The sequence below is a fragment of the Struthio camelus genome, chromosome 9, assembly GCF_040807025.1.
Source record: "Struthio camelus isolate bStrCam1 chromosome 9, bStrCam1.hap1, whole genome shotgun sequence".
In the NCBI taxonomy this organism is placed as follows: Eukaryota; Metazoa; Chordata; class Aves; order Struthioniformes; family Struthionidae; genus Struthio; species Struthio camelus.
This window is the reverse complement of record NC_090950.1, coordinates 17,915,127-17,928,128: the sequence shown is the minus strand read 5'-3', so window position 1 is coordinate 17,928,128 and position 13,002 is coordinate 17,915,127. Positions and strand designations below refer to the sequence as shown.

Sequence of the window (13,002 nt, the reverse complement as noted above, 5' to 3'; positions counted from 1 at the left end):
TTATATTCATGGTTCCAGCAGGATTTTATTTAGTAAGCGATGCTAACAGCTAGGGCAGATCAAGGAGATTCTAGACATCCATCAGTGTTCATTATAACTGAGTAAATAGATTCAGTATGATAAGAGCATTTGGAAGACATTTGGGACCAGCTCACATCACTCCCTGTAATTGTACATGACAGATTGTATGTTCATAGATTTAGTGGGGAACGGTGATTTATGCTGTAACATCCTACCACATCAATTCTGTCAGAAATTCCCTGCTTTTCTTTCACCTTTGGTTTCTGGGAAAAAGAGGATCTTGCAAACAGTTCTCTCGCAGAAAAGCTCGAGTAACCTGGAAAAATGTGAGGGGGGAAAAAAACCCTACAGTGGAAAGGATTGAGTTTTCTATATCTCAGTCTCCTCACATCCAGAGAGACAACGTGCTTTACCAAATACTAGTTACTGGACTCAGAGTAGACTAATATGATTGAATGATGCTACTTTCATTATACCAGGGTTCAAATCACATAACAGCTGATCTCATTTTCCCTTAAATGTCAGAAGTGTTTCTTAGTTATAGAAAGAATTTAGAACAGATGTACTCATATTTCTAAGATTATCCTTCTGGACATGTGTTTAATTTTCACCAGAGTGTTCCCATTATGTTTGTGAGATACCTTACAAAATTCTTCTGTTACAGTAAATGAAACTTCAGCAACTTACCAGCACTCTTTGGGGATAGCTAAATGTCAAATAGGAAATGTGAAGGCATTTTCCTGTTTACAGAAGAGCCTCTAATAACAGACACCACTTCTATAGCCATTTGATGACTTTCTCCTTGTACGTTTTATGCTTTATCTGCAACAGACCTAAGATCTGATGCTGTAAAATGTTGAGTTATAGACTGGATTATACTTGTACATACTTTTGTGGTACATACATGTGTGTGCATATATAAATAAATAAATATATATATATATAAAATCTGTATCTATAGTTATATACAGTTAAAAATATAATATATAGGTATATATATATATCTCTATTTAAAAAACTCTCTGTAGTAGCAGAGACCACTGGGTTTGACGGACCTGCTAGTGCTGGGTGCTGCAGGTTGGTGTCCGTGCTGGGAGAAGAGCAGGAGACTGGGAGAAGGGAATACCCTGCAGGTTCCCTGGGTAGGGACTTTTGAACTGTTGTTCTCTCATTTTTCTCTTCCTTTTGAAGCTGATCCTCCTGCTTGGGCCAGGCATTTCTTTCTCTTTTCAGGACATCATTCATGAACAAAAGGGGACTTTGCTTTACAGTGGAGAGTTCCAGTGGAAAAAACGCACCGTGACCTGCAGCAGCTTCAAAGAAAGTGACACTATTCCAGTATATAAGAGCATTTGATTGGCCATTTTCATTTGTAGATGTTTCTGCACCCTTTCCTTTCCCTGTTGCTCCCTGGCTCTGTAGAGGTACCACAGTATCACACTGCCCTCTTCCTTTTTATACCCTCTTTGGGTTTTCCAGAGATGTAGGTATCGCCAGGAAAATTGCGATATGTGTGTGGAAAATGAGAGGAAGCTCTAAGCGATTTGAATATATGTGCGTCTCCTGGGAGAGGGAATTAAGAGATGGTCAGAATTACGATCATGCTACACAGTAGTAACACAGGAACAGAGGAGCCTGTGCTTGAAGGGAACGTAGTGGGGAGAGAAGCAGCAAAGAGAAAGTATAGGGATGTCCAGAAGTGCTGGAGGGCTCGGTTTCCTCTTCCCCCATTGTTATAACCATTCAAATTTAAATGTCTTCTGTAACATTCCTGTTCTGTGTTTTAAGGATGGCATAATAATATAAGGCTACCTCAAAATTCAGTTTTTGGAAGGTCCAAGATTTTGCCATTCTGAAAAGGCTCCAGGTGCCACTAGGTAACCATAACTGTATTATAGGTTGGGTGCATTTAACCCTTTAAAAATAAAAATCTGAATAAATACATTGAAAATATAGAAATAGTGCGCCTGTGGTTGAAATTGAATAGAGCATCATTTTGCAGGTTAAACATTTTTCCTTAGTTATTCTAGATCAGAAATGGGCAGTTAACTATCCATTTTACTTTAACTATAATTACATGCACATGAATTGGGCAGCCTTGGAAGAGAGCACACCAGAGAACAGGCAGAGTGCGTCATCAGCGTGCGTTCATAGATCACCTGACCCTTCTCCCAAAATAGGGGCAAAGTTCAGATAAGCTTGTCATATGACAGGAAGGGATAGCAGCACTTTCCTTTTCCCAAGGATCCACTTGATGTACCAAAACTAAAAGATAATTGTAACTAACACTACAGTCTTTCCTAATGTAAGTTTTATCAGGGGCCTGTTGTTTGGAATTTAAAATCTACATTCATCTTCCTTTTGTAATTCGGCTGATCGAGTCCATCTCTATACAGCTACTCTTTTCTGCAAGAGAAGTAAGACGGTTAAGTGATCAGATTAGCTCAGTGTTCTTAGGTGACTGGGCGGATCAGTGTGAAATTAGGAAAAGGTGGAGCCAAGTCCTCAAGAGAAGATTTTAAGGTATTTTTTGTAAAAGTGCTGCTTCTGAAATTGTATTGTTTGTGTAGCTAGCTAACTCGCACATTTTCCTTTTAGATTTACTAAAGGAAACGTAACTAATTCTCTGTGGAAAATGTATTCAGTACAGTAGTTTAGTCAAAACTCTCGATGCTCTGTTAGCCAGATTTTCATGTATTTTTCTTTTGGGGGAATGTGTTTATCTACTGAAAAAAAGATTCAAGTATAACAACTTTGTATTTTTCATTCTTATGTCTTTAAAAGAAATGGCTCATAAAAGTAATGCTGTGTTAGGACCTATCTTTCATTGGCCAACAATGGGCCAGTTTTTCTGTTTGTATCATTTCATCTCTGCACTGCTTTCCAGTGACATTTCAAATAGTTGGAATAACTTAAGCTCTAGAAACTGGTACCACTTTCATGCACACAAGCTAAGATGATTTTCTGAGCATTTTTCCTGAACCGTCTTCGAAATCCTCCTTTTGTAAAAGTCCGGCTAGAGCAGCCGATAATGCCTTCACAAAAGTAAGATTTCAATATTTGTTTCCTATCAAATGGATGAGCGTCACTTGCTTTTAGCTGAGGACATGGATTGTCATAACCGGAAGTGGTTGAGATCATCAGCACACCCCAATTTCACAAAATGAAAAATTGTAGAAATGTCATGGTTTACCCTATTTTGGGGAATTCAGTCCCTAATGTTTCAGTTCTTTTTCCCTCCTTGTTTTGCACTTGGTTCGACTAATTCGAGAGTAATCCAGATGAGCCAATTAAAGTACCTTTAAAATCTGTCCCACTAAGATTAGAAGAAGAGTTCTGTTATAAATAGTGTTACCAGACAGTGCTATAAGGCGACTTAGACATGTTTTAATCCTTTAAAACTTCACTTCAGCTCTTGGGGGAGGAGTCTTCACTTTGCAGTGACTAGACCTGTTCTCACTGTGAATTTCCCAAGTTTTGTGGAAGGAGTTCGTAGCTAAATACAAATGCCATTTTTCTAGCTGTTTAGAAATTCTGTGGCCTAGTCTTTCAAGTGGCGAATGGAGTAAAAGCCCATTACACAGCAGGATGTGTGAAAGCCACCAATAGCATGTGGAATGTGGTATGGTCTCTCTTAGCTCATGTTAATATAAAAGAGACTAGCAATGAAGCAAAGTAATCGCTCCTCAGCAATGTTTTGTGATGTTTTTATTTTGGTCCATACGTTTTAAGAGATAACCTCTTTCCTTGTGTTACTGTATTAAGCATGATATACTCCACAGCCTTCTGCACCAACTAAGATTCCTGTGGTTCTTTGGGATGAGAAAAGGTATGCAAAACATGAATGGTACCTATGAATTTGTCACATACCAGCGTAAATAATCAAGAGGTGCGCAGCTGGAGCTCATAAATACAACCTCACTCTGCTACAGGCTGTGCTAGACACCAAATGAGCCAGTCCTGGTTCATAAGCTTAGACCTGAAAACAAATGGAAGATTAATACTAGATCAATGTAATGGTGGTCGTTAAAACTTACTGCCAGGCTCCATTTCTCAGTTTGTCTGTAGGCAGCATGGCGGAAGAAAATTATGAGTATATTGAGAGTAGAAAGAAAACAGTAGACAAAATTCTCAGCAAAGGAGTCTTGCTTTGATAGATCTAACGGGGCCCTGCTGAAGGAGGACTTTCCACAAACAAACAGATGGGAAGAAGGAAGCAAGGAGCATACTTTTTTTTAATTGAAGTGAACGTTTTCAGCTCTTCATGGCCTCAGTACATATAAGAATCTCTGCTTCTACGTGTTGTGCTGCCATCTGTTCCCTGTGCACACCACCCTCTTTCTGTGACTTGCTTTTCCTTCTGTGCTCTCAGCCTGTTGAATTTTCTATCCCTTGTGGTAGTCTGCTACTCTTTTGCCCCTCTTTGCTAGGATGTGTGTTCCAGGCCAAATTAATTGTCATTGCAACCCTTTTTCCTCCTTCCCTGTCTATTCAGCGCTGTCCCCTTTTTGCTTACCAGGTAGGCAGTCCATGAGAATTTCACTGCTCAGACCCTTTCTCTGAGAAGTTTGAATTCTGTTAAAGTAAGAGTTGACATGGAAGCGTTGCAGTTTTCTAGGCAGAATCACTTTAGGGACTGTGGAGTAGAGGAACCTTCCAAGATTTTCTAATCTGTCCCTCCCCTCCCCTTTTTTTGTTGCTGCTGAGCATATCTGCAGACATGAAACGGAGCAGGTTTATTCTAGTGCTGCACCGTCTACTAATACCACTGTTATTTTAAGGTTTATACTTCAGCCCAGATGTAAGCAGCCAATATTCCTAACAATCACATAGGTGTAAGTCAGGGTCAGGTTTGGTATTTTTACTTGGGGCAATAGGGGGAGGTGGTGCTGCTGTGTAAAAGCCATTAACTGAAGCAGCACATGCTTCTGCTTGCTCAAGCTCTGTGTTATGACAGCAGGTACTCTCCCCCTGTGCCCTCCCACCAGTAAACTTGTTGGAAGCTTTGGAAGAATTTGAGTCAGTAAGAGATGTCGTTGTTCATATGGTCTTACTTTATTGAGAGTTTCATGTTTATTGTTATTGCTTATTACTCCTTTTCTGAGGTAGAGCATTAACGGCTTTCCTACAATTCAGAACATTAAAAGAACTCCTGAGCTGCATCCCATTCACTGCTGTTTCAGGATGCATTCAGGTTTCAGAAACCTAATCAGATTCTTTGCAAATTCTCTTCTAAAATGCTTTGAGGATTATTTTTTCTTTTATGCCACCACTGTTTATATTAAAACACTATTTCAGCATCTCAGTGTTTTGATGGCTATGGAAATTAAAAGAATATTTGTAGCTTGAGATTTCATGAACAGGTTACTCCATTTGGGTCAATGCCAGTTTTACTTTTTTATTTAAATAGCTTATCTCCTTTCTCAGTGATTACCTCAGTCACATATGTTACAGCTGCCAGTCATATTCCTGTTCAGCAAAGTTCTTCGTTTCCTTTTAAAAAGACTCTGCACTTTCTTGGTCATCTTGTTCACTGTGCCTATTCCGGCTCCAAATTTCTGGAATGCTGGTTAAAGTGGAAAAATAGGCATAACTTTTTAAGTTACAAATACATTTGTGCAGAGTGTGATTTTTGCCACATGCAGTCATATGCAAGTTTATTGTGCAATTCATTGTGATCTAGGGGAAAAATATGATTAATTTTGTCACGCACTAGATATTTAATGTTATGCATACCACATAGGAAAGAATTATAAAGAAAAAAGAATTTTCTAGTGTTCGGGGGGAATTTAGTGATGATAAAGCAAGTGAAATATGTAATTTAAACACACAGTGAATGACATACTGGAAATATTTAAAGTACTGCAGGTTAAGAGAGTACTTGAGGGAGCGGTATCCCTCAGTGCTTGCCTAGTCATCATAATTTTCTGTAAATACTTACTAATTGGTTAGTGTGAGACACAAGCACTGAGCTAAGATTGGCCCTTTTGATTTTACCAGTACTTCTGCTTTTATGTCATGTTAGCTGGGGGGTTTCTTACTAAGTCGTTTATGCCTGGTATAGCCATTATGTTAAGTCTTTCATTAGTATAAATTTGATACTACTTCCCTGCAATTTCTTGCCATCTTTTTCGTATTTAATAAGCAGTAAGGTATTCCTAAGAGATTGATTAAAAACATACAGGTGTAGGGATTTTGGATGTGTTTGTAAAATGAAATAAAGTTGTATTTTATATGAATCACATTGGTACAAGTGGATACGGATCCATATGGTACAAGTCTCAGGTGTAAGATTCCAGTCTTGCCACCAGCGGCTTGCTGTCAGTGTTCCCCTTCTCTAGCGCACATTAGGCAGAGCAGCTGTGGCCACTCTTCTGCCTGCTCTCCTGCAATTACTTTTCTACATTTGATAAACTACCAGATGATGTCAGTGTTCTTTTATTCAATTGAAGGTGCTGAAGACAACTGATATCCAACTCTTCTCAGTCACAGAGGTAGATACGACCTCTCCTAGACAGATTAGCAGAGCTCACCCTTTGCTTCATCACGCCCAAGCTGAACCATGTCTAATTATATGCAGTGCATCCATTTGACAACAGGGATGGGCACTGATCCTCTGGGTACCACCCTGATACTGATTTTCTGATGCTATCTTGTCTTGCTGTTGTCTAATTTTCCAATTCCAGCATTAGTTTCAGTACCACTGTATTTAATATCCAAGTCCCCAGGACTTTAAAGAGGAAAATCCTGCCTAGTTTTTGGCTCCAAACTCAGTGATTGCTTGAGCTATCTGTCCATCCTGTTCTTCCCCAAGAACTCATCTAACAGGAGTATCTCAGCTTGATAGCTCAGCTTGTTCTACATCAACAAACTTTAAAGGGACTCACCAGATTCCATCTGCACAGAGTTGCTTTAAGCTTCTCCTAAATATGGCATTTCTTGGTACCCCTTCTTTTCAAACATTAGAACCTCTGAGTCACAGCCCATTAGTTTCCTTGTTTGCTTTACTGGTATGCCAGGAGCCCCTCTGTAGAAATTATTCTCCTCCTTACTGCTGCAGATTTCCCGGGAGGTCTGACAGAAACTGAATTACTCTGGAAAGCAACAGCAACCTGAAGATAATATGGAGGATGAAATAGAATTGGGCAGTAGTAAGGAATAGCTTCCCATGTAAATGCTGTCTTATCCACTACATCAGAGGAAATCTGATTCTTCCAATAGATGAGACATGACTTTTTCTTAACAGAAATTGGTAGTCTTTTCTGATGGTGCAAAAAAATGCAGGTGTTTTAAAATATATTGAACAGGCTGTAGCACAAGAAAGTGTCTAAAGCTTTCCATGCTAACTTTCGCGTAGAAAAAGTCTCTTATGTTAGAAATCCAAGCTATCCAATTCATTTAGTTTGTCTAGAGCTTAGCACTTTAATCTTAAAAAAAAAAAAAAAAAAAAAGAAAAAAGAAAAAGAAAAAGATGTAAAAGACTTAAAAGATCATTCCTCAGGTGAAATGCAACTCTTTACCATGATAGCTAAGTTCACATTTACATAACAGAGCTTTCCTGGCAGCCAGTCTGAAAACTTCCCCAGGAACCAAATAATGTTTGTAGACCCAACCACCTCCAGCTCCCAATGAAAGATATATTGCTTTGATAGTAACTTTTTTAGTGACCAGAGTAGTGTATTCATGTAAAACAAGCAACAAAGGTCTTCACAAATACAAGTTTGTCTGTATCATTCTCCTGAGAGATAGTGGGCGAAGAAAGGTGAGTGTTACCTGCGATGATGTGACCGATACAGTTTACTACCTACTGCAAAAAATTCAGAACTGCAATGATACGTGCTGCTTAAGAGCTTTTATAGAATAGAATTACTATGGTTTTGCTAACAGGAATCTGGCAAGGCCAGAAGGAAAATGAAGCGTGGCCAGTATCACAGGAAAAAAAAATTACTGCAGGGAATTAAATTCTGGTCTTCTGAGTCCCAGAGTAAAACCCAAACCATCTGTCTAGCTGCGCTCCAAAATGAGCAGATTTCTCCATGATAGTTTCATGTTTTGTGTTGGTTTTCTGGTTTTTGTGGTTGGTAAGAAGAATGAAATTAAGACACACACGTTTTTGCACTTGTTTTTTATGTGTGCATGTGAGAAATTAAAGATAATACCTGTTGCAGAATCAACAGAAATTTTTTTTTTCCTGTGAAGCAAGCTGCACTGGGAGTGGGAAGCTCTTAACATTCTGCCTTGTTTACTAACTTATTTGTTGTTTTAATTCGAGCAGGTTAAGAATTGGGGGGCAAGCTATCTTTTAGTCAGAAAACATCAGTACATTAAAAAGTAAAGGTTTTGCTTGTGAAGCACTGGTTCGAATTACTTTCAGTGAATTTATAGGTTAAAAATTAATAAGCATCCTCTCCACAATATTCACAATTGACCATTCTTAGGATGTTAGAAAACCTAGTTCTAGGCAGCCTTCACTCTAGTCGTAAGGACTAGCGCTACGTTCTCCCTTGCTTTTAGGTATCAGGCTTCCAGCTGTTCGGAATGTGGGTGCACCTTGTTTGGGAAGAGAAACTAGGGAAAAGAGGAGAAGTGGTTTTTTGCTTCGCCTGCCCTACCTGCAGTATCTCAGGAAACTGCATGGAAATTTTTTGTATGTCTAACTTGGTCCTGTATGAAGATGATATTTTGGAATCTGTTTCCTGATAAGCAGATAGCTTGCTTTGTTGTCATTTTAAGATGAAATTGCTTTCCGTTTAGTCATTGTTATACAACTTTCAGCTGTGAAAAGGAGGCAACAGCTGTTAAGCAGGGTTATAATATGAGCATACACATGTGTATAAATTAACTGCAGTTATGCAAGCACTGTCTGAAATCCTATTCAGATTATCCTTCATAAAAGGTGTCCCTCTCTGAGGGTTTACAGTCTAAATAATTAGGACCAGCTGCTGTGAGGAAGGTGAGAAGTACAGTAAAATGAAGTGACCAAGGCCACAGAGTGCAGCAGTAGCAAAGCAGGAATAGAATCTGTTCTGTCTGCGTCTGGGCCCTTCCTCTAAGATTTTATGTTCTAAAAAGTGTCTCGTTTACCTGTTAGAGTACCGTCCTGTCATCTTGAATGCTTTCTCTATTAGCGATAGTGTCAGTAGTGGTGGAAATGATGTTTTTATTTTTCTTCTCAAACAACTTCATCAGTCTGGATTAGTGCTGGTATAAATTATTTCACCTGGACTTTATTTGTACAAAGGCACTTGATGATATTTTAAAAACTAAGATGCTATGTTAAAAACTACTAGCTTGTGGCTTTGAAGGACCAAAGTCAGGACAACTGAAGAAACCATTCGTATTGTCATAATCTGGATAGGGTTAATTATTAACTGTTATTGCTAGGACATCAGATTTATAGTTAAGTTGATGAATAAAATGATGATACATCAGAAACTAGTCCATGGCATACTCTTACTACTCAAGTAATTTTTTTTCTTTCTCTCCGATTAATCTACAAGTGTTTGTCGTTGCTGTCTCACGAGTCTATGGGTAGAAAGGACTCCAGCATGTGATATGATCAGTCATTCATGGTGTTTAACGTGACTGTTAAAAGAACCTGAGTTTAGAGATTTTCTTGAGATTTTTGCACTTTAAAGCCCTCTTTCAGTCTTCCATTTCCAGCGTAAATTTGATGCCCACAGGGAATGAGGGTGCAGCTAGGAAGAACAGCAAAAACTGATCCAGTTGAGCAGCTGCTTGTTGCACACACCCGGGCTCTCCCAATGTTGACTTGTTATAATCTTGCATCACGTGGTCTCCTGGAGAAGGTGGTGGCTGTAGAGCGTTTCTTTAACTAGAAAGCTTTTAGAAGTAGATCTCTTGATCCTGAACTGTTCAACTGAAAGAAAAATTTACGTGTTTTGAGTTCATATTTTATGCTGACAGCATGTAAGTACCTCCCTTCGGGAAATCTTTTTCCTGAAGAAGCTCTTACTATTTTATTATTTGCCTGTTTTTATATCTAAAATCAAATGCATTTAGCTTAGTTTTATTAGTACACAGTGCTGCTTAAGAACACAATCCGTTTTTCTAGGATTAGCACTGTACATAATAATGTGAAAGGAGTTTGAATGTCTAATGCCGTTTACAGATGGATCGAGACTCGTGCCAGAATTCTGCATTTTTATCCTTTCTTAAGATCCCATGGGAACATTGTCTTATTCAGAAAATGTTTTGCATATTTCCCACCTTGTGGTACTGAATTCTTTATCTGATTAAAGTCCAAAGTATCTATTCAGTGCTGTTTTTTCAGATTCTTAACCGCCACTTTTTACATTTAAAATACATTGTTGTTCTTGATAAACATATGTGTTTCAAATATATGTTCTGTTGTTTTCTTTTGTCATGAGATAAAATATATCAGTCTTTTTATTACTATGAAAATGATAATTGTAAGCTAAATTGTCTTAATTAGAAAAAAATTAGTTAATGTAAACTATAAATTGAAAAACATGAAATCTTTAATGGATATTTTGCTGTGTTTTTGCTTTATATCTCGTCATAGTTCGTTCAAATTCTATTTCAGTTTATGTTGACAAATGTAAAAAGCTGAAATAGATTTTTTTAATCACAAAAGGTGGTGCTTAATAAAAGTACTGGGTTTTCAGATTTTTTTCCTTACATTAAACATGTTTAATTTCTTAGATTTTCGACGTTTGTGTGAATAATATAATTGCTGAAATTCAGGGAAAATTAATCACAGTGCTTCCCTTTCTTACAGAATACAGTCGTTTTGAAGCTAAAATACATGATTTACGGGAACAGATGATGAACAGTAGCATTAGTTCAGGATCAGGATCTTTGCGAACCAGCCAGAAGAGATCCCTATATGTCAGGTAGTCATCTTTTTCGCCATATTTGTCTGCTTTCTGATAGACTGGACGTTTCTGTATTAGAGTTTTTAAGCACTTATTGAACTTAACAAACTTATATCAATATGATGCCGATATACTGAAAATTAAGCTTAATTGGGTTTATGATTAGTGTAACATAGCTGAAAAAGAAGTAGTAGCCCTGCGAGCCGTGTATGAACTTTGAAGAGCTGTGCTATTGCTTGCTTTTTGTCCTATCTCTCGGTAATAACAACACTTGAACAAAATAGTATTTATTTTATTTTATTTTTTTTTTAAGTCAGAGTAAATGAATTTTTAACAATTTGCTTAATTTGGTTTGCGTCTTGGGTTGTCTTCATATTCTACCCTTTGTTCAGTTCATCAGTTCACATTTATAATCTCCCTTTACTTACACTTTCAGTTTCCAGTTTATTTCCTTCAATTTGGTTTAGTTGTATTTCCAGCTTGTATTAAGAAATATTATTTCTATAACCGGTAGCATTTTGTTATGGCAAAATTTCCATGACAACCAAGAGAGCAAATGCATTGAAAAACCCTTTAATCTAATGTGAATATATTCCTCATTCATTTATTCATACAGAATTGAGCGTAAAGGAGGCTAGAAGGAAATGGAACTATACAAGAGCATGAAACAATTAAGAAATAGTTTCCCTAGAAATGTGTGGCACGATGCAGCTCCTTAATATGCAACCTGACTCCTATATCAGTTACTGTGTACTAATAATGCGTAACATCTGAAGTATGGAATGTGGGAAAAAGGATTGCCTTTTTTAAAAACAGGTTTTATTTGAGTTATGTGCTAATATATGAATATATTAACAATATATGTTCTTGTTCTTCAGTAACACATTTCTTTTGAGTAATTATCTTTTAAAAGGGTTTAAAATGACAGGTTTTTGTTTTTTTTTTTTTAAACTATCATTAACAAAATGTAAAGTGAGCAAACTACCAGCTAGTCACCTCATGTAACACAAAAAAGGTGAGCCATTTACTCCTAGTTCAGCTCCCCGAACCTGCTCATGGAAGAGGCTAGGCCATACGAACAGCAGAGGTAAGACCTCAGCAGTGCTGGTGTTGGGCTGGTTTAAAAATGTGTAGGACCTCGCTGTTTGGCGTACTTGCTAAAATCTTGGGCTGAGGTGTTATTGACTTTTTCCATTGAGAGAGCTGCCTCAAACAGTTTCCGTTTCCCGGTGTGCTCTGAAAACTGTTTACGGGGCCGTGCGGTGAAACAAGTCAGAAAACTGAGCCAGAGGAAATGCATGTAACCTATCACTGATCGTTGTGCAAGCAAGGTGCCTTCCACAAGAGGGGGCAGCCCGGGGTATGAAGGGGAGCTGCTTTTACTGGTTTTGCCACCAAAAGAAATGCTGGTGAAAACTTAAGTCTTACTGTGAATAATGGGAAGCTGCTTGAAGCATTGACTGTTTTTTCAGTCAGTTCTTCCGTTGTGTAAGTCTTAGTTTCCCGCTTTTCAGATGATTACAGACTTCTAGGAAAAAAATTTTTACAAGTCAAATTCAATTTGTTTAAAATGTTTAATTTTTACTTCTATAATATAAATATTCAGTGCAACAGTTTGTTAAGCGGAGTTGATTTTTTAGAAGCCAAAAGAGAGATTTGAACGTCGAAGGAAAATTTTTAAGAATGTACTTAACACAGTAACTTCTCTTAATCTAAGTGCTGTGAAGTGCTGTGATTTCACCATTACGCTTCCCATTTCCCAGCTTACCTCCAAAACGCACATTCTTGCTCTGCTTCTGGGTTTGTGCAGGCCCAGAATTAAGCCAATCTAGAAAACTGATATCAACCACAAGAAAGTGGGGTGTTTCACAGAAATCACCTCCCACTGGTACGCTGTGCAGCCACGCAAACTCTGCTGCTGGTACCGGCAAATGCATCTTGTGGGTGGAAGGGAGGATGGTAACACAGCAGCTCAGATTTAGATTGATTTAGGCAGCTGGGGTGTTTTGCCTTGAATCTTTTAGTCCTGATCAGCTTCTCTGAATCTGCTAAGCAAAGGTACTCTGGTTAAACTTGATTAGCTTCTAAACTGCTTACATTTAGGTTTACACATTGATATGGT

The 13,002-nt window shown here is 38.0% G+C and overlaps 1 protein-coding gene across 16 annotated transcripts in view; it reads left to right on the top strand.

The window, feature by feature from the left end:
• Window positions 1-13,002, top strand: part of DLG1 (discs large MAGUK scaffold protein 1) — a 173,891-nt gene that overhangs the window by 130,400 nt on the left and 30,489 nt on the right. For all 16 annotated transcript variants that reach the window (XM_068955177.1, XM_068955178.1, XM_068955175.1 and 13 more), the window contains one exon: window positions 10,784-10,898. In XM_068955177.1, coding sequence (XP_068811278.1) covers window positions 10,784-10,898 — 115 coding nt within the window. The remainder of the gene's footprint in view (window positions 1-10,783; window positions 10,899-13,002) is intronic.